This window comes from Meriones unguiculatus, chromosome 8, assembly GCF_030254825.1.
Source record: "Meriones unguiculatus strain TT.TT164.6M chromosome 8, Bangor_MerUng_6.1, whole genome shotgun sequence".
Lineage (NCBI taxonomy): Eukaryota > Metazoa > Chordata > Mammalia > Rodentia > Muridae > Meriones > Meriones unguiculatus.
Genome location: NC_083356.1, coordinates 33,509,440 through 33,534,208, shown reverse-complemented (window position 1 = coordinate 33,534,208; position 24,769 = coordinate 33,509,440). Strand labels below are relative to the sequence as shown.

General features: G+C 48.5%; 1 protein-coding gene across 2 annotated transcripts in view; it reads right to left on the bottom strand.

Moving 5' to 3' along the window:
• Positions 1-16,337, bottom strand: part of Ndrg1 (N-myc downstream regulated 1) — a 44,284-nt gene extending 27,947 nt beyond the window's left edge. The window contains exons 1-3 of one of the 2 annotated variants that reach the window (XM_021658716.2): positions 16,182-16,337; positions 5,461-5,541; positions 4,362-4,397 (exon numbers count right to left, since the gene is read on the bottom strand). In XM_021658716.2, coding sequence (XP_021514391.1) covers positions 4,362-4,397; positions 5,461-5,523 — 99 coding nt within the window. In that variant the 5' untranslated portion in view covers positions 5,524-5,541; positions 16,182-16,337. Of the gene's footprint in view, positions 1-4,361; positions 4,398-5,460; positions 5,542-16,177 lie in introns of both variants that reach the window. The other variant, XM_060389329.1, reaches the window with a different exon arrangement.
• Between the last annotated feature and the right edge of the window lie 8,432 nt (positions 16,338-24,769).

Sequence of the window (24,769 nt, the reverse complement as noted above, 5' to 3'; positions counted from 1 at the left end):
TAACATATTCCCATGGAAACCAAATCAGAGGAAGCAATTTAAACAAACAGGGCTGAGGTAGAGCAGTAGTTCTCAACCTGTGGGCCACAACCCCTCTGGGGTTGCACATTAGATATTTACATTATGACTCATAAAAGCAGCAAAATTACAGTTATAAAGTAACAGCAAAATAATCTTATGATTGGGGTCACCACAACATGAGAAATTGTACTAAAGGGTCGAAGCATTAGGAAGGTTGAGAATCACTGCCTTAGACACTGAAGACTGTTGCAAAAGCAAGCCAACCAGCCTGGAGCCAGAAGTCAGGAGTAGACCTGAGCCCCTCCAAAAACTACCTTCAGAGGAGACTAGGGCTCTGGATGTAGGAGCTAAGTCAGTTTCAATACCCATATCATCATCATGTGACTTCCTGAGAGATGTATCTTAGATGTTAAAACAAGGAGGGCAAGGGCATTGGCCTTATCAGGCTGGCATGAGACTCACATATGGACATATGGGGAGAGTACAGAGCAGTTTCCAGAAGACTCTCTGTACTCAGATGTCAGCCCTTTCAACTTTACAACTTCCTGGACTACTATGCTTCCAGGAGTCAACTGAACCTAAACGTAGGGCTTTACCAATAGTACTCCATGGGCATCTTCAAACAGATCTCTCTGCAAAGATAGCTGACACTGTGTGTGACCTAGCCAGGAGGCCCTGGGACAGATGGGCATCCACTGGCCTAGACATCTGGAGAAAAGTCAGGGCTGGACCATCTCAAAGGCATCTGGCAATTTTGATCATCCTGAATTCCAGAACCCTAGTCAAAGGAAATAAGCTCAAATCCCAAACACTCCCATAACCCCCATTCATCAAACTTACAGGCAGAGCTAACACCCTCTGAGGACAGCTGCCCCAGCAGGACCAGAACAAACTGATCCTTCCTGAAGCATTCCAGGCTAGCAGCCACTGGCTGGCACACTAAGCGATCCAGAGGCCCTTTAGCAAAGGGACATGGAATGATATGAGCTGGAACAGTGTCCAGCTCAAACAAGGAGATATCCCAAGGTGATATAGGCAGGAGAGATAAAACCCATACCACTTGCTCAGGCAGTCAAACTATCTCTATATTGGAGTTATCCTTATGCCTTGTGGCAGAGTTCTATCTGGTTAGCTCTGAGCATTGGAACATACATATCTACCCATTGGAAAGATGTGTAAAAATTTTAAGACCATGGGAAAAGGGAGAGTCAGATAAGTTCATTGAAAATGCCAAAGTAGGGGCTGTTCTCATGTAGCAGCCCAGACTGCCTTCAGATGGGCATGGCTAGACAGCTAAGTTCCCCAAGCCAGCTCCCATGAGATGGGAGTAATAGGAAGTAGATGAAGATACTAAGTGGTTGCCAAGAAGGCACAGACATTCCAGGCCTCATAACACTTCCTCCCCTCTCCAAAAACCTAATAAGATCAATGGAGTACTTCAAAGCATGTGGTTGGCCAGACGGACCAAAGAGGTACGGCAGAGGTAAGCCATAGTCAGTGTGCAGTCTTAAGGACAGGAGTGCCCAGGTCAGAAACTACAGGAAATGTCTGCAGGGCAGAGTTCCAGCAAGGCTTGGACCCATGGGCCCACCTTACAAATGTTGACATGATCTCATCATCCATTAGCAGGGACAATGAAATGATAGCACAGGTCCCTGAAGACTCAACAAGTGGACAGAGAAATCCCAGAGCACATGCCTGGCTTGCCATGGATCTCATGACAGACAAGAAGCATCATTTTTCCACAACACGACGAGCTTGGAGATTATAATGCTATATGAAATTAGCCATTCACTAAAATGCAGCTGCTTTGTGGCCCCATTTACACAAAGTCCTTGGAAACAACAGACTCATTCAGAGAAGGTAAAATGGTGGTGGAAGGGCCTGGGAGAGGGGGAACATGAACTTTTAAAATCTCTGCATTTATTGCCAATAAGCGCACACCCTAAAAGTGGTAAATATGTCAACTATTTTATGTATTATACCATGATGAAAATCGGAAGAAACCCACAATGGAGTTTTTTGATGGGAGGTGTTCTGTTTCCCAGCACTGATGTTTTACGGCCCCGACATTACCTTCTCTAAAATACAAAGTCACTTAAACAAAGGAAGAAACTGAGGCTGGAGAGACTGGGTTGATAACCAGAAAGGGGCATCTGGTATTCGCACCCCGCTTTCTGGGTCCACACTCTCTGAGAACAGATCATTACTATACCAATTGTGCATTGAGCAGGAAGGCCTAGAGAGCAAAGAAAGCAAGTCACCAGGCCCTAATCAGGGAGAGGCTTGTGGGGCTCAGCCCTGACTGCACAGGTGGGCCCCCAAGGGACAAGAGGACCCAGTAATTAGAAGCAAGATCAGGTGTCATGGTTTTAGCCACCACCAACGAGCAACGTGTGCTCTGCCTGCTCTGTCTCCAGCAGGACAGAGCAGGGCTGAACCCAAAGATAAACCAAAGTCCTCAGGACATTCCATTGGCTCCCAGACCACCACAGTACCTTCACATTCCTGAGTCATAAAGAGTGTGATGGACAGTGTGGAGCTCTAGCCACTGCACAGGAAGCAAGGAGATCAAACACACAGGCTCAGAACCTGGAAACAGTGAGCCAAAAATGCACTACTCCAGGAGAGCCAAACCTGCACCTGGTGTGACACCCAGTTCTACCATCTCAACCTCGGACTCTCCATCTGAACTACATTGGCATGGTGCTTCTACTGATTGTTGACTGGCTGGGAATCCCTTGGTATAGCACCGTGCATACAGAAATAGGCAGTGACTTTATCAATACCACCCAGACATCTGTGGGTCTGAGACAGGAAGGCGCAGGCTGTGACACTGCCTCCTAGAGCAACCACAGCCTCTGGCAAGTCACTCGCCAGAGCTGTCTCTCCCCTTCTTAACAAGAATGTGGGTGGAACTGGGGGCACCATGAGCCCCACTCTCCTTGGAGACCAAGCTCTGTCTTCTGGGTGCTGGGCACAGCTAATGGTATGATTCCCCTACATTCACAACCTCATGATAGGCAATGGACCAGGCCACAGGGACTCAAACAGAACACATGTACTCAGTCAGCAGCAGGAATGAAGTGACAGGCAGTCCTCAGTGGGCCTCTGAGACTCTAAAACCCTTGTCTAAATCCTCTCCACACAAGTTGCTGCCCCACCTCATTTGTGGTCGCTCTCCTGCTTCTGCACATGGGGCCAGCAGGCCTATCTACGTTTTTGTCTTCCATATCTGGTGGGCTCCAGGCTGGAAACAAGTGTCATCTCTAAATAGCCTTCACATGGTCACTCTCCCTTGGCTCGGGGCTCCCTCTCAAAGGCCAAGATGAGCATATACTTGTATGGGTAAAACCTGCAGGGTCTCCTGCTGGCTGTACAAGTTTGGGCTAGACCACCTACCTCTGCTTTGCAGATAGAGACAAATCTCCTGCTTTACAGGGTTCCTGGGGTTCAGAGGGATATCTCTGCACTGTGAAGTTGTTACCTATCTCAGTGGATTACAAGGGAGTCTCTGGAGCCCCAAAGGAAAAGTAGCCTGCAATCAGATTGGTGAAAGACCCTCAAAGGCCCACTTCATACCTTCAGAGCTGTGATGGAACTAAACAAGCTTCCAAACCTTATTCTAATTTTTTCTTTTCCTCCTAGGGTCAAGGCCAGAACCCCACCTCTATTGGAAGGATGAGTGTACATTAAAGCGGGAGACCCTAGAAAATGTTACAGAGTGGTTTCCTATACCTGCAGAGAGCAGGCAGAAGACAAGGGGTGTGGGTGGGAACTGATGGAGGTCTAGGTGAACATGCCTGCAGGCAACCCTGCATGTGTCTATCCCACCCTTCAGGGTACTCATGTTTGGGAACAATGGCACGGGACATTGGAGAGACCAGGGTTTCTCTACTCTCTCTAGCTGCCTCTCAGACAAAGCTGGAAATACCCTGATTGACCCTCCAGCTGGCTCTGAGTGGGTTAGATCCTCCAACCTTGGGCCAAGAACCCCGGCTTCCTATTTCCTAATGCAGCCAAGATTAGAAAGTGTCCACATCACTGGGTCCCAAGTCCACTGGACATCTGTCATTTCCCATACACACCCCGGATCTCCAAAGTCACATAGCAATATGTCTGTCTACCTTCCTGGGGCTGGTTAGTTCCTGCCTCCCTGGTTGGAACTTGGACAGCTTCTTCCAGGGAAAGCTGCAAAGTGTGGGTATAGGCTGAGCCCATTTCCTGCTCTCTGCTGACTCCACATTTAAACAGCAATCTATTTCATGCCAATGGAAAAAGGAAAGGAAGGGAATCAGTGGACCAGTGGATAAAAAAAGGAGACTACATCCTCTACTTGCCTGAACATCGAATTCTTGCAGGAGGCCAGTGATGGTCTGTGGAGAGAAGAGAGAGCCATGGCTACATGGTTAGTTTCCTCGGTTAGAGACAAAGCTCAATACACATGCTCCTCTCCATTGCTTGAATCTAAACTCTGCTCAGTGGGCTTCGCTTAGTTCTTGCAAAGAGAGAATGTTGGTTTTATCTGCAGCCCAGTAGAAAACTGGCCCATCTTCTAGATTCTTTTCTGAGGACACGTGACCAAAAAAAAAAAAAAAATCTGAAGCAGAGCATAAGCTTGAGAAACGGCACACTGCAGGTGGCTATCTAGGCCATAAGTACACCCGTGTGCAGTACTCCTGAAACCCAAACAGAATCACGTCTCTTCTGCTCTTGCAATTTCCTCATGGCTGCCAATATCTGATTTCTGAATTAAAATCCAGTCTTTTGTGGAGACAAGAGGGTTAATGGAAACCTTGAGGCCTTTTCCTCAATCTATACACAATGAATTTCAGTTTTCATCTTTAACAAAAAAGATCCAGAAAGCTAGGAGAAGGTCTTAACTCCACAGAAGCTCAGGGCAGTGTAGTTCTGGGAGGACCTTGAAACCTCACTGGTCTAGCCAGCATCTGTTAAGGATTGCTACTGGCCTGTTTTCTGCCCAACTCAGAGACTGAATCCAATAGAAAGCCAGGCACCAGCCAGAGCCACCAGCCTCCAGCACAGAAGATGGCTCAGCGGTGCCAAATGCCCAAGAGGCCAGGAAAACAAAGTAGGGTACAGAGGACCACAGTGGCTGGAACACTGTAAACCAATCATAATCGGTGCCCTGAGGCAGGGGTAGTGACTGGATGATAGACAAAAGCAACTAGAGTCAGCAAATGCAGATAGAAACCAAGGGGACCAATACCTGTTCTGTGCTCTGTGTGTGTGTGTGTGTGTGTGTGTGTGTGTGTGTTCCATACATTTGCTTATATGGTATGTTCTTGTTCACATGTGTGTATACTGTGTACAAATGAATGTGTGTTCATACTCTGGATTATGCATGACATGTACCTACACATGTATGTGTGCCCACTGTGAGCGTGTAGTGGGGTAGCCTGAAGCAGCTCTACTCACCTCTCCTTTTTCTACCAGAGGCTTTACCTCAGCGAGGTCCACGTCCTGTAACTCTCGAGACATTTCTCTTCTTTTACAGACCTACCAAGGGAAAAAAGGCCAGAAGGTTAGCACTTCCCAGTGAGATAGCTTTCTTGGAAGCTATGAATGGAACAGATAGGAAGGCCAGGCTTCCCCACTGCCTCCCAGCTCTTCTCTTCCCACCCACATCCATCTGTGGGCTACAACGAGGCCTTCATCCCCTTAGCCATTTCCAGGCTTCCTAGTGGAAGCAGGTAGTAGATATCTGAAAAAGGACCAGGTTCATAATCACAGCTACTACAAAGCTGATGGCTGGAGAACCAAAAGCAGGTGCCACATCTAGTTCAGACTCACTAAGCACGCCCTGATGCTTCTAGATACATTCTAGAGGACTCCGCTGCTGATCCCAAAGCCAGAGAGCCCCAGATTAACAATCAAAGGGACCAAAAGACCCCTGGATGTCACCTTATACAGTTGTCGTATGCACCGCTGAGCAGGACTCCAGACTGCCTGACCCCAGTGGAGGGAACAGGAGACAGGGATAACCCTGGGCCAAGGGTGTGACAGGCACTGAACACTCATAAGATATGAAAAAGAAGACTCTAAAGTGAATCGCCCTTTGTAAGCCAGACCCCAGAAGGGGAAGAGAGGGCGGCAACAGGAATCTCCATGGCTCGCAGTGAAGCACATACCCTCACAAGGCCAAGAAACAAGGGCTGTGGAAACGGACAGGTGCAGAGCTCAGAATTGCTGGGAACTCTGTCCTAAAGGACTTTTGGAGATAGGAGAGGTGTCATCTATAGTTCTGGGAGATAAACACACAATCTTCTGGATTCACAGTCAAGTAGTAAAAGTAACAGGTAGCAGGATGAGGCTTATGGACTGCCAAAGAACGAAACAAGAGTGTCACAGGTAGCACACAGAAGCCTGAGTGAGTGGAGAACACAGGCAAAGTATGAGTTAGAACCCCAGCTGCTCAAGGCCCTATAGATAAGGCAGCAAAGGGAACTAAAGTTTCAAAACGCCTCGAGAACCAATTGCCTGAGCCCACAGGAGCCCTGTGACCCTTATCTACAGGTCAACCTGTGAGAGCAGGCTGCTGTGATTCATACCCATGCCAGTACATGGCATGTCGTGGGTAGATGGGGTGTGCTGGTCTGGGGCCCCAGCGTGACTCTCCCCAGTAGATAACCACCTCACAAGAGTGTCTTTATGCAGCCTTTGGGGTCCGGGATCGAGAACATTTCAAAAACAAAGTCAGTTTTATATCTGTGAACATTCCTGGGCCGCTGCCATCTCGGAGGCAGCAGGCCTGAAAAGCTATGCTCTGATAGTCTTGCTAATTCAGCATGTTCATAGTCCCAAGACCTTAGCCGTGGGATAGCTCGCCTACACGGCCTTCAGAGACCTTCCAGAAGCCCCGGGCTCTGTCAACACCACCTCTCATGCTGAGAATGGAAGACTTCACATTTCACAGGGACCCTAAACACACTCCACTCGGCCAGAGAACTTTCAACTTCCTCTCTGGTTAGGTTCCCACAGAGCCTCCTCAGCCCTTGCTTGTGAGCCCTCCCCTTTGGTAGTGCCCTGCCTCGTGCCTCTACTTTTCTACCTCTAGCAGTTACTTCAATTCCCTTTGCTTGCAAAGTGCCCTACAAAAGTCGTCTGCACTTACCAAGATACATAACATGCTAGCTCAGTTTGGTGAGTTTTCCTCAGATTCTAGAAACCATCACCCCACTGCCGTGCAATGCCAGTCTCCACCACATCCCTCCTCTCTTGGAAGCTAAAGGATATCAAGGGTAGCCTCTACTTCCTTCACTGAACTTCCAGATTCACCCACCTTATACCCTCTCGCCCAAAGCACACGATGAGAAGAGCTGAAAGATAGTACAGCCTCCTGATGCCTCAAGCACTTGCCAATCTGCTCTTTGGAGCCAGAAGCCCTCTTCTGACAGGCCTTCAGCCAGCAAAAGGCCTAAAGCTGAAAGACCAAAGCTGTAGGACACTGGGTGCCATCTCCACTAGGCATGATCTGTTTCCTAGAGACCCTTTTGCAGTATGTCAAGCCCTTTTTGACTGTTGTGAATGAAATGCCCCTTTAGTGCATCTTGTTGAGTAGAGGCCAAGGACACCACTAAAGACCCTGCAATGCACAGGACAGCCTCACAGCAAAGACCAGCTGACCCCCTATGATAACAGTGTGGGGGCTGAGACATCCTTGTCTCAGTGATGACTCAGAAGCTGGTGGAGAGAGACCACATCTCCCAGTAGAATGTGGGGTGTGCTTGGGGACAGAGTGTTCTGAGGGTGGAAACACCTGTTCTGTCCCGGTCACTGTTCTCAATAAACAAGACTGTGCAGTAACCAAGACTTCAGGTACTGGGCTATAGTGGGCTACCACTGTGTATTCACCAGCTGCTGGGCCCCAGAGCATCGTCCTTCTACATACATTCTCCTGACATGACCAATAGGGGCCAGTCCCTAATTGGCTTTGGCAACCCAGCAAAAGCACCTTCCATCTGCTTCTGTACAAAGATAGTCTTATTGGGACATTCAGCATAGAAAAACAGATAAAAAGCAAAAGTCGACCCAGGCATGGTAGTGCACGCCTATAATCCCAGCACGGCAGAGGTGGGTGGATCTCTATGAGTTCAAGGCCAGCCTGGTCTACAAAGTGAGTCCAGAACACCCAAGGACACAGAGAAACGCTGTCTTGAAAACAAAACAAACAAACAAACAAACAAACAAATAAATAAAAGCAAAAGTAGGTATCTTGGAAATGGCCAGGGTTACAGCTACAGGTATGGCCATTCTGTGGGCCCTTGTCTTCTTCCCCAACCCCATCCATTCTGCTTTGCACCTCCAAAGCTTCCCTTAGCCAGCAGCAGGAATGCCAGGGGCACTGCACAAGGTCCATGATAGAGTCTTGGTTTCTTCCTAAAGGATGTTATTAAGTGGCCCATACAGGATCAGAAACAATAACAACTGCCTTGTTGAGGAGAATGTACCATGTGAGGGGTCTGAGGATAAAGCCATGACTGCTCCGAGGACCTCTGACTCAAGGCCTGTGTGTGCCTCTCAGGCTCCCAGGTGGCACATCTGTCCCTACAGGGCCTGACTCTCTCAGGAGCATTAAAAAAATTTTAAAAAAAAAAGTGAATAAAAAATTAAAAAAAAAAAACTGACTTATCAGTGTATTTTAGCACTATGACATTCAGACCTTTGAGCATCCTATGATGTCCAGAAATATCCCTGGCCCTGGCCAACCACACCCTCAAGCTGTGACGACTACAAATGCCCTGCTGACACTGCCAAATGTCCCCTGGTTGCAAAATCAAACCTGCCTGGGATTGGTTGAACTTAGTGGTTCCTGGTATGAAAAGGCATCCAGAAAATGGCCATTAGACACATTCACATCTACACACTCTTCCACCAAGTCTAATGACTTCTGCTCACTCAGCCAGCTGCAGGGATTAGAGGAGGGCAAGATCTCCTCCCAGTTAGAGTTCCCTACAGAAGCGGGCCCCCAGGTCATACCAGCTGGCAGCCTGGCTGGCATTCCTTTTTCCTGTCCCACCAGGAATGCAGAGAAAATTAAAAGAGGAGTGAAAGCCCCCTGGTGCTAAGAGGCAGGCTGTGGAGCAGACTCTTGTATCGCTGTCAGCCTTGAAACTGCAAGTTGTGTGAAGCTCCACCTCTGCCTGCACACCTATATGCATGATGCCAGGGCCATCATAAGCCCTGCTCCCGGCAAGCAGTAGACTTTAAACTGAACAACAACACAAAACATCAGAAAACAGACATTTAATGAACCGGTGTCCTTTGCTTCCTGCGGTGCTGGGGAGTCCCTGGGGCACTATTAGGACACAGCCTGTGATTTACACATTGTTAGTTCCAGAGTGGCCCAGCTGGGTGGAGGAAGCGTAGAAAATGTTCAGCCAGTACCAAACAGGTCTCCAGCCTTCAGTGCAGCACCATGAGGTCCCTCTAATACCAGCGATGTGAGATCATGGGTGACAAGGCTCAAGAAGGCTGGGCAAACACATCTTGGCTAACAGTGAACAAGAAGTCAAGGGCTCTTGGCCAAGCCAAGACAATATATACCCGGAGCAGGGAGAAATGTAATCCTGGACCTCAAAGGGCAACGAGTGGAGCCCCCCCCGGCCCCCCACAACCCAAGGCCACTTGAAAATCATTAGCTAGTCTCTGAGGGCAGTGAGGACAGAATCTGGAATTCTCAAGAAGCCTCAGAGAGGTGGCAGGACATGGCTTGGGAGTTCCCAGCATGGGAATCAGGTCACCTTCTTGACTCATGACTCCCAAGTCATCACCCTTACTAGCCTCAGGGTGTCTAGTTGCACAGGACGCATGCTTTTCCTTTGGACAGTGCATGATACTCAACAAATTCTGTACACGTGGGGACAGAGGCAGGAAGGCACAGCCCGGAGACCAGTGTGCCCTATGCATAGTGCTCAGCACTGACTGAATGGCCTACCTCACTCTCTTCCTCAGCAGGTCTCAGATGTCTCCATGCTGACACTGGGCTCTCTACTTAGTTCTGTACCTCTGTTCAGCTGAAGCTACCCTCTGAAACCCAGCCGTCTGCTTACCCTCTTGGGCAAGCTCTCCTGGGTCCCTTAGAATTCCCATGGGATGAAACAAAAGAGACATCCAGAAAAAACACATTCATGAACTGCCCTGGGACTTCCAGGATCCAGTGTCCTAGGAAGAGCATCCATGGGAGCTGGACAGCATGAATCGGCACATAGCCACACCACAATAAATACCGTATTTAACTGTGCCACTTCATGGTCCCATAGCCTTTCTTTTTTGCCCCTCAAAGAAGCCCTAGGCAGAGGCATGGCCAACTTTGTAGAAAGGCTTCAGGAACCCTGTAAATGTCCCTTATGTGACTTCCCAAAGGTTCCATTCCCTCAAGCCTCTGGTCTAGACAACAATGACCACCTCACTCCTTTGTTGGAGGCAGACAACCAGCTCTGGGAGTCCTTTGGAGAAGCAGAGAAAGGAAAACCAGAGGGGACCACACACACTGACTGTTATATCAATGGCTGGCCCAGATTCTGCCCTTCAGGTAGCAGTCACAGAAGCAAGGGTATTCTTCCCAGCTTGTCCTTTACAGAGCCTGGGGTGAGGGTCAGTGTGAGCTACCAACAGTAGCATAACAACCACTTAAAATGGCAAACCCAGGGAGGTCTGGAGGTCAGTCTCAGTTCTGTGCTAACTGAGGGAAAACTACCTTTAGGACATGTCCAGGTTTTCCCCCACAGCCTGTTGGGACATTCGTGTGTCAGTTTCAAAGAGACTCTGAAGTCTTTCCGTGAACTGCTTACCCAGCTCTCTTGGTGTTTTCTGAACTCTGGAAAGTGAAGGCTCTGGAAAGGTGTGGGCCAGTACAGCCCTGGGCTGATTTTCTTATGTAATCAACCTGAAAGCAAGCTGTGGACAGGCTGGATCTGAGGAAGCTCTCTGCTCAGGGGAAATGTACACTGGGCTGTAAATTCTCAGAAATATTCAAACACCAAAAGTCAGTACAATCCATCCTTCTTAGAAACTTTCAGACAGGGCTTCCTCCAGGGCCTCAGGGCTCTGCAGAACACTGGGTACCATTGCCTTGCTCCGTGTTAGAAAAATGGAACAAGAGTCACAAGGAAAAGGCCACCTGTTGTTGGTCAACCAAAGCTGCTTCAACCCTGAGCATCTGTGGGGACCAGAACTTTCAGGTTTTAGACTGAACCTAGCATATTGCCAAGGACTGTACCACTGAACTATGTTCCCTGCCGTCTTTCCATACTTTTTTCCTCTGAGACAGTCTTAAGTTGCTCAGGCTGGTGTTGAACTTGTAATCCTCCTGCCTCAACATCCCAAGCAGCTGGAATTACAGGGCTGCACTACCTGGCCCAGCTGAAGGGGGGGGGGTTGTATATGCAGTAGGAGCCCAGGAGCAAGGAGCAGTGAGGTAGGCAGAGAAGAGAGCTGGATAGAACATAATAGCAGGAAGCAGGAATGGCAAGAACCTGCCTGCCTTCATCTTCCCAAAGTGCTCGGTGATGTCTTGGCACTGGAGTTCTGGCAGTTAGTGGTTTGGCACACAACTGTCTGAGGGATAAGGCAGTAACTGGAAGTCTGAAGAAGGACATCGGTCGCAATAGAGGACTATTCTGTGAATCTGTGGGATGGGTGTAAGATATGTTGGCGAGGCTGAGACAGTTTATTGACATCACAGAACCAGTGTTAGCCTAGGGCATAAGTGGATCTTCATACAGAGCCCTTTGTCCCCAAGATCGAACTGCATGCTGGCCACCTTAATGAGATCCTTCCCCAAAATGTCTCTGTTGCCTCCATACTCTAGAGCAGTCCCTCTAGTACTTTTTGTAAAGATGGGCTGCTTTATCATCTTCATCACTGGAGATTTCCTTTGGACAGACAATGTATAGAGTATTCACTAAAACCCAGGATCTCTGGCCCTGGGAGGTGGCATGGGAAAGCAGACAGATGACAGCATAGTGTGACCCCCAGGACAAATGAGAACAGGGTGGGCAATCAGCCAAACTGCCAGCCATGGTGAGGCCATAGAAGAGTCTGGAAGGGCAGAAGCTCGCTAGCTAAAAAATGTCGATAGTCACCCGTCTCTTAAGAAGCCCCATTATATCTGTATTTGGAGGTCTCCTCAAGAACCATTACACTAGCAAGGAGGAGGAGCTGGGGACAGAAACTAGTGAAGATGGAGGCTGGCCTGCACCCTGTCTTTGTAGGTAGAAGACTGCAACATAAAGATTTAAAGGTTTCTTCACATATAAGGAAAGGGAGAACCCATAAAAAGGTGAACTGCAACCCACCAGATTCATGAGCCTTTCTTTCTACCCCTTGAGGTAGGGAAGGGATGGCTAGGCTGACAGTCCTGGAGACAGAGTTTGAGAAAGCAGGGGTAGGCAGCAGGCATACAGCTCTACTAAACAGAGAGGAAAGTAAGAAACTCTTGGTTCAAAAAGGCTGTTTGTGGACCTGATTCTGTAAGCATGTTCTTATTCTGAGGTGCCAAGACAGACTTCCTCACATTCTTCCTAAAAGTTTGAGCTCTCCTCCACAAAACCCACCCTAGAGAATTAAGAAGATCCATGCCAACATCCAAACGTGGCCCTCCACCTCTGCAACCAGCTTCCTATTGATCCACAGGGCTCTCATTCTGCCCTTCTGTAAACCCCCTTCCAATAAAACAACTGGAAGCCAAGTTTAGCAGCGCCATCTCCCATGAAGACAAAAAGCAAGTGAGAAGGGCTAGCCTAGGATCAGATGTGATCAAGAAGGCCCACGGCTTGCAGTGAGTCCATCAGAGTCACCAACCATCCCTAAGCTGGGCCCAGAGGCTCTATATGGCCTGAAGAGGCAAGGCTAGGGTTGTGAAGTGGCTAGGGGTAAAGCCATTTGACCCAGATTCATTCACCTGATTCTAGACAGGTGCCCAGCCTGTTTTCTAACCTGGGAATTAAGACTGTCTCCTACCTCAATGGTTTGAGGCAATATGCTAGACCAGAAAGCAAGTATTGAGCAACTATGAACTTACAGACCCAGGGGGCCAAGAAGGCATAGCAGGTATGTCCTCCCCATCTCTGCTGTGTCCAGCCTCCTAGAGCAAAGATCCCCCAGTGCCTACGTTTAACCTATTGCTGCTATTGTTTAGGTTTTTGAACAATCTCAAAAAAGCAAAGTCTGGGACCATTGGGAGTATTCACAGACGTGGCTAAAGTTATAACAAACAGTGCTCCCGAATGATCATCAAGGAGGTAGCTCTATAGTGTCCTTTGCAGTTGTTATGGGAAACTCCCAGACAGTGCTCCCCGTGTGCTGACCACTGGCCTCACTTCACACAGGTCAGCCTAAACAAGTTCTACATGCCCCAATGAGATTGTTTATGTTATGCTCCCTTTATAGAAGGGAGAAAGAAACTAAGGCACAAAACCCCTGTCTGCCTCTGCATGTTTTGTTCTGCCCTGCTTTCTCCAGGCACCTGGATATACTGCTATGCTAGAACACAAAGGTTTTGGGGGCTGAGAACCATATGGTTCTCCCAATTTAAGCCATACAGCTTCAGACAAACCTTTGGTTTCCTGAGCCACTCAGCAGACATGATACAGCCCAGGCAGCACCCCTATGGATGCTGGAGCTAATAAAAGGACACCAGGATACTCTGTTCACCCTGTCCCAGACTTTCTTCCTAGTCTGTACTCTGCCTGCTCTGGCTAGACCCTCAGGTGCTACTCATTATGCTGGTTTGCCTCAGGCACACCTGAGATGGCTCCTACAGAGCTATGTCTTAAGGGAAGCCCTGAAGCTCTGGGATGCCAGAAAAACACATTGCCTTCTTTCTGTCCTTCTTTCTGTCCCCTGCCGGGGCTAAGGCCACTGGAGGTCAATGCACCCAGAGGCTTCCAGCACTGTTGGGGGGCACCTAACTCAGAAAGCCACCAGGTGGGGGGACAGTGACCCTTGTCTCCTTCTCACTAAACTGACTTTGCTTCCACTTCAGCACCTGATTTAAACACTTTCAAAGGAAAAGTCACTTGCACCCTGCCTTTCCCTCCTAGTGGCCTCACCTGAGACTTGGTAAGAAGATAGATTTCTATTTACATTCAAGTTCAGAGACTTCTGAGAAACGACCCTGAATGGAGCTCTGGCTCTTGCTAACCTCAACACAGACCTCTCCATTTCTGATCTCAGTAAAGTGACAAGAGACTAGACAGGATAGTGTATTTTCTTTTCAAATAGTCCAACCAGTGGTTAGCAATCTCTGGTTTGCCTTCACCGGGAGAAAGCTTGCCAGGGCAGGAGACCCTACAATGGACCCAGGAACCAAGCAATATCTCCAACCATAGGATTGTACCAGATCCTATTTGGGGCCAAAAGGGACAGGGCAGAAAACAGAGATGCCCCAATCATTTTTAATGTATGTGTGAGCTCTTCCTATGGGCCAGGATACTCTCCTTGGTATGGCAGGCAGAGCCCTTCTCCCCCAGGCCCTGGCCACTGGGAGAGCAAGCCCCACCAAACTCAGAAGGCAGAGGTGAGATTAGCTCCCCAACAACTTCAACTGTAGAAGCCCAACCCCTTAGAGCTTTTCCAGTCCTTCCTGAAAAGCCTCTCTCACACCTTTCTTAGCCCCCTTTGGTATCATCCTGGCCTGGGGCTGGTTGAGCCACGCCATACACCAACAGTGGCCTATCCCTTCCCTGCCACTGTCCCAGAAGTTGGCTAAGTCTCTTGAAAACAGTCTTGGAGGTCTTCCCTCTGCACCTAGCCTTCTCTCCTTCACACATGTGAAACAGACAAATGCTAGGATTTCTAGCAGGAAGAAGTGACCTAAAAGATTTTCCTGAAACTCATTTTCACCCATCAGTTCACTTAGGTTAGTGGGCGTTGGCTGACCTGAATTTCCTGTCTTCTACAAGAACTTAAAGGACTCAAATAAGCTGACATGCCTAGGAAATCTGTGTGAGCGAGAGAACTGAAGGCTGTTCTAGGACACGGACCACTGGACTTCCCTCCCCCACCTGCTGTTCTCCCACATTCAAGCCCAAGAGGCGGTGCTTGGGGATCCGTGATGACTGCCAGCAGGGGCGACAGACAAGGAAGGTGGCAGGGTACGGAAGCGATCCACAAATCCTAGCTACAGCTACTAACTTGACTGAGGCGGTGACAGCCTGGTCCCCCCCCCCTCCCCCGAGCCTGCAGCCTGCCACACGCCCCTTCCAAATCTCCCCAACAGGCTGAATCAGAGACCGCGATGGGTCTCTCAGGAACGGACGAGCAGTTCCAGCTGTTCTGTGGGCTAGAACATCAGGGAGGACCGCCTGGGAGAAAGAAAGGGGGTGGAGGGTGGGTGGAGGCGAAAATGATGACACTGGGAGCTCCAGCCAACTCGGGAGCTGCCAGATGCCAGCGCGACCCAAGAGGCACAAGCCACCTCTCCCTCGTAGCCACAGCGCCAACCCGGTACTACCTAGAGGGCCGCACCCTGCTTGTGCTGTACTCGCCGCCAGCACTCGCTTTGGCGCGTGCAGCACGCGCCGGGACACACCCCGGACTCTCCCCCAGCACACACATGTTCTTTCACAGGCACAGCTTGGAAAGCACCGGGCTCTGAGACTCGATGGGAACCTGGGTTCAAAGCACACTAGTTCGGAACCAGGCTCCAAAGTAGACACACCCTCGGCCCCTTCTCCAGACTCCCCGCCAAGTCTACTCAACCCTACTCACCCCCTGGATACACGCGGTACATTAGCTCTTTCCCTAGTCATCCCAACACCCATCCACACCCCTTCACACGCGCGAGCACACACAAAGTGTCCCCATGAGCTCATTGGACAGAGAAATCAGCTGTGGCTCGGGGGGTGACGACAAGAAGCTTGACCCAGGTATTCCTAGGGTCTCCGCCCCAACTTTAACTCCCTAATCCCACTTCACCCGGTTAAAGAGAAAGCGAGACCCAACATGTTTTCTCCCTTTATAGCAATCGAAACTCCCTCCAGTGATGGAAGCGACCCCTCCCCACGCCGAAGCCACCAGGTCTTCGCAAGGGCCACAAAGGATAGGCGGAGAGTCCAGTAGCACCCCTAAGACAAACCCTTCTGAGGGTCCTTGTCCTGCCCCGGAGGAAGAAGACTTAGGGAGGGCTTACCTACCTAAGGAGCAAGCACGGAGTGAAGCCAACAACAAAGTCGGCGGCGCAGCGCCCAGAGGGAGGTGAAGAGAGAGAGACGAAGATGGGTGAACAATCCGCAGCGCAAGAGCAGCCTGGCAAGGTTTGTTTATGCCCGTGCGTTGGGCGACTTTATAGGCGCTGCGGCCCCGCCCCCAGGGCCTGGCCCCTCCCCGACCCTCGGCTCGCAGAGCAGCAGGGGACACACCCCTTTCCCCCACTCCCCTAGCGCTGCACCCTGCCTGAGCTGGGCGGGGCCGGCTGGAGCCGCCGCCTGTTGCGCAAGCCTATGCAGGGGCGCGGCGGGGGAGACTGCCAGGCCTTGCCTGAGGCTCCTCCCTGTGATTCCCTCTCCCGGCCGCAGCGTGTGCAGCGGACGTGTGCGCTCTAAGTGGTGGTGTGTGTTCCCGTGCGCACTCCAGCGTGTGTATGCGGACTTCCTTGTGTCTCTGCACGACCGCGTGGCCCCCCATATCCTTATCCGAGTCTCCTAAGCGTTGGCCCGCGCCACGCCCTTCTGGGCGGCACCCCCACTTCCTCTGGGTCTCCACGTAGTCACTCCTGAGCCCCATTTACAGCCAAGGCGCCAGAGTTTCTTTCCAGGTTCCTTTCACGTTGCCTCAGCTTCCTTTACTCTCGCCGATTCTGGCGCGCCACAACTCGCTGCTTTGAGCCTCGGTGTCCCTGCTGCCCCTGCCCGCCTGTTCAACCGTGAACACCCTACAGAGTCCCTTTTGTGGTCCCCTGAATTTGCACAGCATTCCTTTTCCAACCTTGGAGGGCCCTTCCATCCGTGTAGTTCTAAAACCTTGGCCTGCTTGCCTATTGCCAGGTTCTTGGCCCTGGCCTACACCTGACACTCTCCAAGGAGGCTTTTCTTAAGCAGGCGGGTATCTTGGTTGCACCCCAGAGCAACTTAGCCAGAATCTCTGCGAACATGAACTAATATTGGGGCTTTGAAAAAAAGCTCCCCAATGGGTGCAGCAAGCTGGCTTATCTGGTAAAGACACTTGGCCTGCCAAAGCTGGGGGCTTAAATTCCATGCCCAGAAACCATAAAGTGAAAGAAGAGAACCCACTGCTATCAGTTTTCCTCAGCCCCCACACTGCCCATCCCCACTAAACAAATACTACCTAGGTTGGCTCTAATGTGAAGCCGTGTTGAGAATCTCAGCACGCAGCACCAAGAAAACATCATTTTATAGAGACCAAGTCACAACTAAGCACAGCCCAGTCACTGCCCCAAAGCCACCTGCTTGGCCTTTCTGCCTCGAGAGACCTCCCTCTCACCCTCCTACTAAACCTCAAGGCTCACTACTACTCTCCTCTTTGCCCTCCACTGTTCCTCTTGAGGCCCTCGCCCTCATTCTGTTGGTCTATGAATATCTAGGAAGCTGCTAGAGCCTGGCCTGTGTTAAGGAAAGGGGAAAGCTATTTTCTTTTGAGAGTCTAGCAAAATCAAGCCCCAAGATTACAGTTTCCCAAGACAGCTAAGCTAAGCTTATCCAGTCTGTGGTTGTACTGAGCATCTATTATGTTCAAGAACTGCTGGGCCATGAGAGCGAACATCCTTGAGAGCCATCCTGGTGGTTAACAGCACTCTCAGACTGAGTAGTCTGTTACCCCAATAATGCCCACTCTCCCAGAATCTTCCCTGTTTTGTCTTTCAACAAACATTTATTGAGTACCTATGGTTTGCTACCTGTCAAATTTTAGATGCTGAGGGAATTGCCAACTTTCCCAACAAATGTACCTTCAGTGTGGGCTGGAGTATGGCACTTTGCCAGTAGAAGCGATTTCCTGTTCCTTCAAGAAAGGATAGAGAACAATCCAGGCCTGCAGCTGAAGCCCTGAGTGTGTTGCCTGTGGGAAATGGGTCTCAGTGGAGGAAGCCAGAGCTTCTAGGTAGCCTGCAGAGCTAAATTCTCAGCTGGACAAGCTGGACCATGGTGGCTCCACCTGTATTTCCACCCTTCAGGAGACTACAGCAGGAGGATTGCCAAGACCAGCATGGGCTATGTAGGAAAGGCTGGTTTAAAAAACAACAACAAAAAGGAAACCAGGTCAGGGGAATGGAAGGGAGAAGGGTAGAGAGAGGAGGAAGACCTTGACCTTTGGTGTGGAGTTTTCAGAGCAGCGGCCTTCTAAACCCACATCCAAGTTCTGAGTAAGGTCTATTTAAAACTCCACACACCATAAGTCTTCATAAGCCAAAACAGACAAGCTTCCCTTCCTGATACCATACCTATGTACAGGTAAGAGACAACCTTAAGTGTAGCTGTGAATGCATACCCAGGACAGACGGAAGATGCTTGCTCTCAACAGAGGTCACGCGCCTGGACACCCACCTCCCCAGCCCATGCCAGCTGAGGCAGCAGAGTCTGTTGAGCTGAATGTGGCTGTCACTGCATTGAGCTGTTGGGATGATTCCTCTTTCTCACTGGTCAGCAATAGAATTGGATTTGCTTAGCAAATACACACAGGCTGCCAACCGTGCAGGGGGTGACATTAGATTTTGTAGACTAATGTGCACTGGAAATTTCTACTCGACAACACCTTAGAAATTCTAAATGGCCACAGAACTCATCTATTTCCAACCTTCTTTCTTGTAGTCTGAATACTGGGATTGGGAGAGACCCCAGGGCTAACTGGTCTCATGGGGAAGAAAGTGGAGATCTATGGTGTCTTGTAGGTCTGCAATTCTGTCTTGGATTCTATAGAGATTACCCACACACTCTGTGACAAACATCTGTGAGCCACTAAAAAATCTATGAAAGGAAACCGGGTTCAAACTGAGCAAACAGAAGCTATGCTCCAAGTACAGAATAAATACTTTGAGCATAAATGAAGAAGTGGTATTTGTTCCCTGGAAAGGTAGTGTCTCCCAGCTCCTGGCTTACATGAGCTTGCTAGAACAGCGATAAACAAGTCTCACAAGATGAGGAAAATAAAGCCACAGAGTTTATTCTCCCTCAGCTCCAGAGAACAGAGGCCAGTGTCACGGCACAAAAATGGGGCCTACTCCTTGGGAAGCTTGGTCTGTCCTTGTCTGGGATCTGGTGTTACTGGTGGTCCTTGGTGTCCCTTGGTTTGTAGAGGTATTGTCCTTTGGGCTTCCTTTTCCTAAATGTTCAGCCCCTATGATATTTATCTAACAATTCTTTCATGCATGTGTATATGCAGATATATGCTGTGTGTGGGCACATCTACCACAGTGAGTGTTTGGTAGGCAAAGGACAGCTTGATTTTTTGTATGTGGTTCTCTGTGTGTGTGTCTGTCTCTGTCTTTCTCCTCTCTCTATCTCTATGTGTCTGTGTACACCATGTGTATAAGTGCCTGAGGGGGCTAGAAGAGAGTGTCAGATCACTTAGAGCTGGAGTTACACATGGAGCCGCCTTATGTGGGTCTCGTTAGTCCCAGAGGAGAGCTTTGTGGAGTCAATTCTTTCTTCCCATCTTTTTGTAGATTCTGGAGATTAAACTCAGCTTTTCAAGCTTGTCAATGGAGTGACAGTCAGCTTTCCCCACTGAGCCAGCTTGCTGGCCCTATCTATGATGGCTACTTTTGATTGTTCACCCTATTGGATAGGGAATTATCTAAGAGCCAGCCTCTGAGTCTGTCTGTGAGAATTATCTGACAGAAGACTCTCCCCAAGTCTTGCTCACTTCTTGCCTGCCAGTGAATCTGTCCCACAGTTTCTGACCCTGCTACCTCTCACTGACACTGAAAGCTGGCTTCTTAGCCCTTCCAGTGCAGATTGAAGACCAGAGTTCTCCGGGAGTCCTACATGTCTCATCAACAGATTAGGACCGTGGGGCACCTGTGGGTTTCTCAGCCTCTCCAGCATGCAGCCAGCCATTTTGTAATGCTTATTCAATCAGTTCTGTCCCTCTAGACTAATGCAACCCAATTTTAACTAACCATCTGAAAACTACACCAAACCACACTGACTGTTTCCCAATGCAGTGCTGTTTGCAAAGTCTGGGAAAGTATGCATTTGGAGGCTACTATTCAACCCAGCATATGGTTAACTGGGTTTAGAAAGTGTGCGTAGAGGCTTCCAGAGGAAACCTGTTTAGTAGCCTGCTTAGTAAACCCTGAGGTGGTCAAAGCCATGCCCATCTGTCACTCAGATCATAGCTCTTGCCTCAAACACATTTCCTGGCTCTTGTTTTTTTGTCAAACCTGCCACCCTCTCCCCTTTTGGGGCAATGGGGTCATCCCTAGGAACCCAAGCTTTGCTCTTCCTGCCTGCTCACTTCTCTAGCCATGAAGTTACCGTTTTCTCTTCCTCACTCTATACCCATGTACTCCACAAGCTGATGCACCCACATCCTTCCTCCAAGGACACTTCTCTTGTCCACTCCCTATCCACACCTGCAGTTAACAGTTTCCTACTTCCTGCCCCTCCCTCCTTGAAGTGATAAATAAGATCAAGGCATGGTAGGTGTAAGGTAATTGGAAGTGACCCAACTTCCAGGTAGGAAAGGTCATAGCCAGCCTCTGAGGGCTGGGACTACATTCTTCCATTCTCCTAATTTCCTCCCCTGCTACCAAGGCCAGCAAGAGTTCAGACATTAAGGTTTTCACCGCTGGGATCTCCTTCAGAAACTCAGAGCAGAACTCCAGCCATACAAAATAGACATGCCAGGTGATATCTTCTTCCAGTGACTTAGACAAAGACAGGGACTAGAGAACTGGAATCACAGCACTGAGAGGGCTGAGGTAGGAGGACTGTTGTGAGCGTGAGGCTAGTCTGGTCTACACGGTTAAGGGAAGTATTCCTATAGCCTTAGCTAGCCTATGTGATGTGAACATCCTCCAGCAAACCTTCGTCCATCTCTGCTGAGAAGACTTTTATTTCATCCCACACCTGTCTAGTGATAATTTACAGCTCACCAGGCACAGTGTGGGGTACTAAGAATAACGGATTAACAAAAAATACATATTTCTTGCCCTTATGAGAACCACATGAAACCATGGCATGACTCTCAGAAGAGCAATTGGGGGTGAATCTTTTGAAGTAAGACTCTAATGTCTTAAACAAACAAACAAAAAAAAAACACAATAATCTATCTTGCTGTGGAGGTGCAGGAAAAGCCCTCTGGCATACAACCCCTGAAGCAGAAGCTGTCCAAATAAGATCAGGTGGCTTTGACCTTAGCACTTCTGAGCCCCTGCGTGCTCAGAGTCATGATGTCTCCTTATTAGGTAGAATTCTTTTTTTTTTTTTTTACTAGAATTCTTTAGTGTACAGCTGACATAAATGTAATTTCAAATGTCCTGGGGAGGGGGGGCATCGTTATTGTTTATTAGTCTTATTCTTCTTAGCGATAAAGTCAGGGTCGGGTTGTTCTAGGTGTCTGTCTCTGTAGGACTCACTGATTCTCAGATCAGTTTAGTTGGCATTGGTTTTGTTCTCAGGCACATCCTTTACTGATTAAACTACACTTGGGTTAGGTGATTTGGAGTCAGTTATTTAGAGACTTCCTTATTGCTGATGAAGGCAGAGCCTCAGGCTTTGTGAGCCTAGAGGGACCTGCTTGTAAACTCGACACCCACCAATCCAGAGCTTGTTGACTTTATTCTCTTCCTACCCTCCTAGCCTCCCTGACCAGCTGCTGCTCCTCCTCCAATAACCGTTCCTTCTATCTAAACATGACTGCCTGCCGCAGACAGCCACGGCAGTATCTTTATACCTCTGCTTTAAGCCTCTGTAGGGTGGAGCTTACTCTTGAACACAGTGGATATTCCTCCCTGGAAATGTGTCAGTATATATAAGGTGAACATTCAGTGGTATTGGTTAATTAAATGGAAGGATTGCAGGGAGAGAAGGAAAAGAAAAGGAAGAAATGGTGGAAGAAAGGGAGAGAGGAAAGAGATAATGAAAAAAGAGGAAAGGAATAGAAGAAGGAAGGTAGAAAAGGAGAAAGGAAGGAAGTAAAGAAGGAAGAGGGAGGTGGAGATGCATAGAAGGAATAGGGGAAGAAAGAAGAAGGAAGAGGAGGAAAAAAGAAAAGAGAGAGGGAAAAAGAAGAAGAAAAGAGGAAGAAAGAAAAGGAGAGAGGGAGGAAAGAGAGAGTTAAAGGGTGTGGGAAAGGAAGGAGAGGTGTTCTTGGGTCTCATAACACCTACAATTGGCTCAGTACTACCTTCAGTCATCAGGTTCCTAGTACATCATGGCTCCTTGGCACTTCTCAAGCTTTATCCTGCTCTGTACCTCCAAGGTTGGCTGTATTGCATCCATGGAGATGCTCACTGAGTCGCATGTACAATTGCATGTCTTTGTAAGCATAGTTTATCCTAGCCTGACTGATCTTCCACCTGGCTCCAGAGGCGAGGTTACACTGACTCACTCTCATCTGGGGCCTGGCCCAAGAAACATAAAAGGGTTTCACAGCCAACCATAAAAGGAACAAAGGAACTCCCCAGCCTGATCACAAGGCAAATGTCACCTGGCTACATGCCTGTGGTGAGTTACATATCAGGTAGCCCTGGCCTTTGCTAGAGTTGGTAGTAAATTCTACGTTGATCAATACGGTGTCCTGTCTGATGTTCTTAGTACTAGGGAGTCTGATGTCTTTCCACTTTCCTTTTCCTTGCCATGTTCTTTCCATTTTATTTTACGTGTGTGTGTGTGTGTGTGTGTGTGTGTGTGTGTGTGTGTATTTCTGTGAATGTAGCCAGTAAGCACCAGGGTCTACCTGCCTCTGCTTCCCAGAACATGACTCCACACCCAGCTTTTTTTTTTTTTAACACAACTCTCGGGAATCAAATTCAGACCCTATGCTTACAAGGCAAAGGCTTCAATGACTGAGCTATCCCTCCAGCACGACTTGCCATGTTTTCTGAAGCTAAGTGTGAATGGCTATTAGGATCACCATTGCCAGGAGCCCCCTAAGCCCCAGCTCAGCATCTTCCCTGCACAAAGATGGTGATACATTACTAGAGATTCAGGTAGTATGTGCTTTTGACTCACAATGGGATCAAAGACAAGAGAAGGGGATTCTGTGCAAATTGTCCATCCTGAGCAAAAGGAGCAGAGTTTCACTTTGACAGCCACAAGACATGAAACAGCAAACATCTGTGTCCAGTGCATGGTGCTGGGGCCCATGGCCACCCTCTGAACCTAGGCAAAAATAGGAGTGACCAGAGGAGAAACCATCAAGCTCTTATCTCAAAATCCAGCAGAGATTTAATGGAGTTGTGGAGAGGTTCAGTTGTCTTCCTTGTAAGTGCAGTGTGGCCTATCTGCCTGTAGCCCATTGCAAAGATGGAAACTGAGGACCACTTCTCTAAGATGACCAGGAGCATAGTTCTCTGCCGGGGAAAGGTGGCACAACAACCCAGCGAGAGCATAGTTGCTAATCAGCCATCTGGGGATGTGATCAGGTGACTGGGCCAAATAGCAAAATCCAACCAACAACCCCGTTCATGCAGAAGGAGCCAAGCCAGGGGCCACTAAGAAGAAGAAACGTGGCTGCCAGGCACTGCCTTCCCATGTCTTGGCCCCATCTGCCAAGAACACATGACTGTCCCTACTTTATTGCAGGGCCAAGCTCATATTTGTACAGCAGAAAGTGACTTTGCTTCTAGCCACAGAATGTCAATAGAGCATGCCTTAATCCAAAGTGTCCCATAAACCAGAAAGGGCTGTAAATAAAATGGTGGTAAGTTAATCTTAACAGATTTTAAGGTTGTAGAAGAAAATGTTTTATGTACAATTATCAGCAAATACTACATACTTACATACATACACATATATACACATACGTAAGCCTATACACATACACAAACAAATAGAGCACACACATCTACATACACATGAAAAATAAATCACAACAACAAAAAAATATATAAGACACACAATAAAATAAAATTTCCCTTGTAGAAATAATCTTAATTAATTTTTTCCAAGAGATTTTTTTCCTATAGCTTTGCATGTGTGTTTGTGGGTAAACTTATTATATTTTATATTTTTATTAATTCTTAGAGAGATTACATGCAATATATCTTGATCATATTCACCCCAATTCCTCCAGACAAATGTCTAATTGTTAGTAATTTTCTTTGAGTCTTATGTAAGTGAAGGTGGCCTTGAACCATGGATCCTTTTGGGTTTACGTTCCCTGTGCTAAGATTGCTGGCATGTACCACCACCCTCCAGTTTATGCAGTGCTGGAATCAAGCCCAGGGCTTTGTGTGTAATGGAAAAGCTCTCTCTCAACTAAGCTACACCCTCAACCAAAGTATATATAGATATTTTGTAACTCCATTTTTTTCCCTATAACCACACATGAGGAACACCTTTATATTTAACAGATCTTACCCACACATCCTTTTCACTTGTTATAAAACAGTCCATGTATGAAACAACAACAAAAGTATAACACTTAGGTGTGTGGTGTAATGAAAGATTTAGATGAGAAACACCCAGGATAAATCAGCCTCCTGGGGAGAAACAGACAGTAAATCCACCTCCTTCCATACTGTCTGTAGACACCCTCAGGGGTCTTGGGAGCCCTCTAAAGACACAGAGAGTCTGCCCATCCCCTGGATGATGCCCCACAG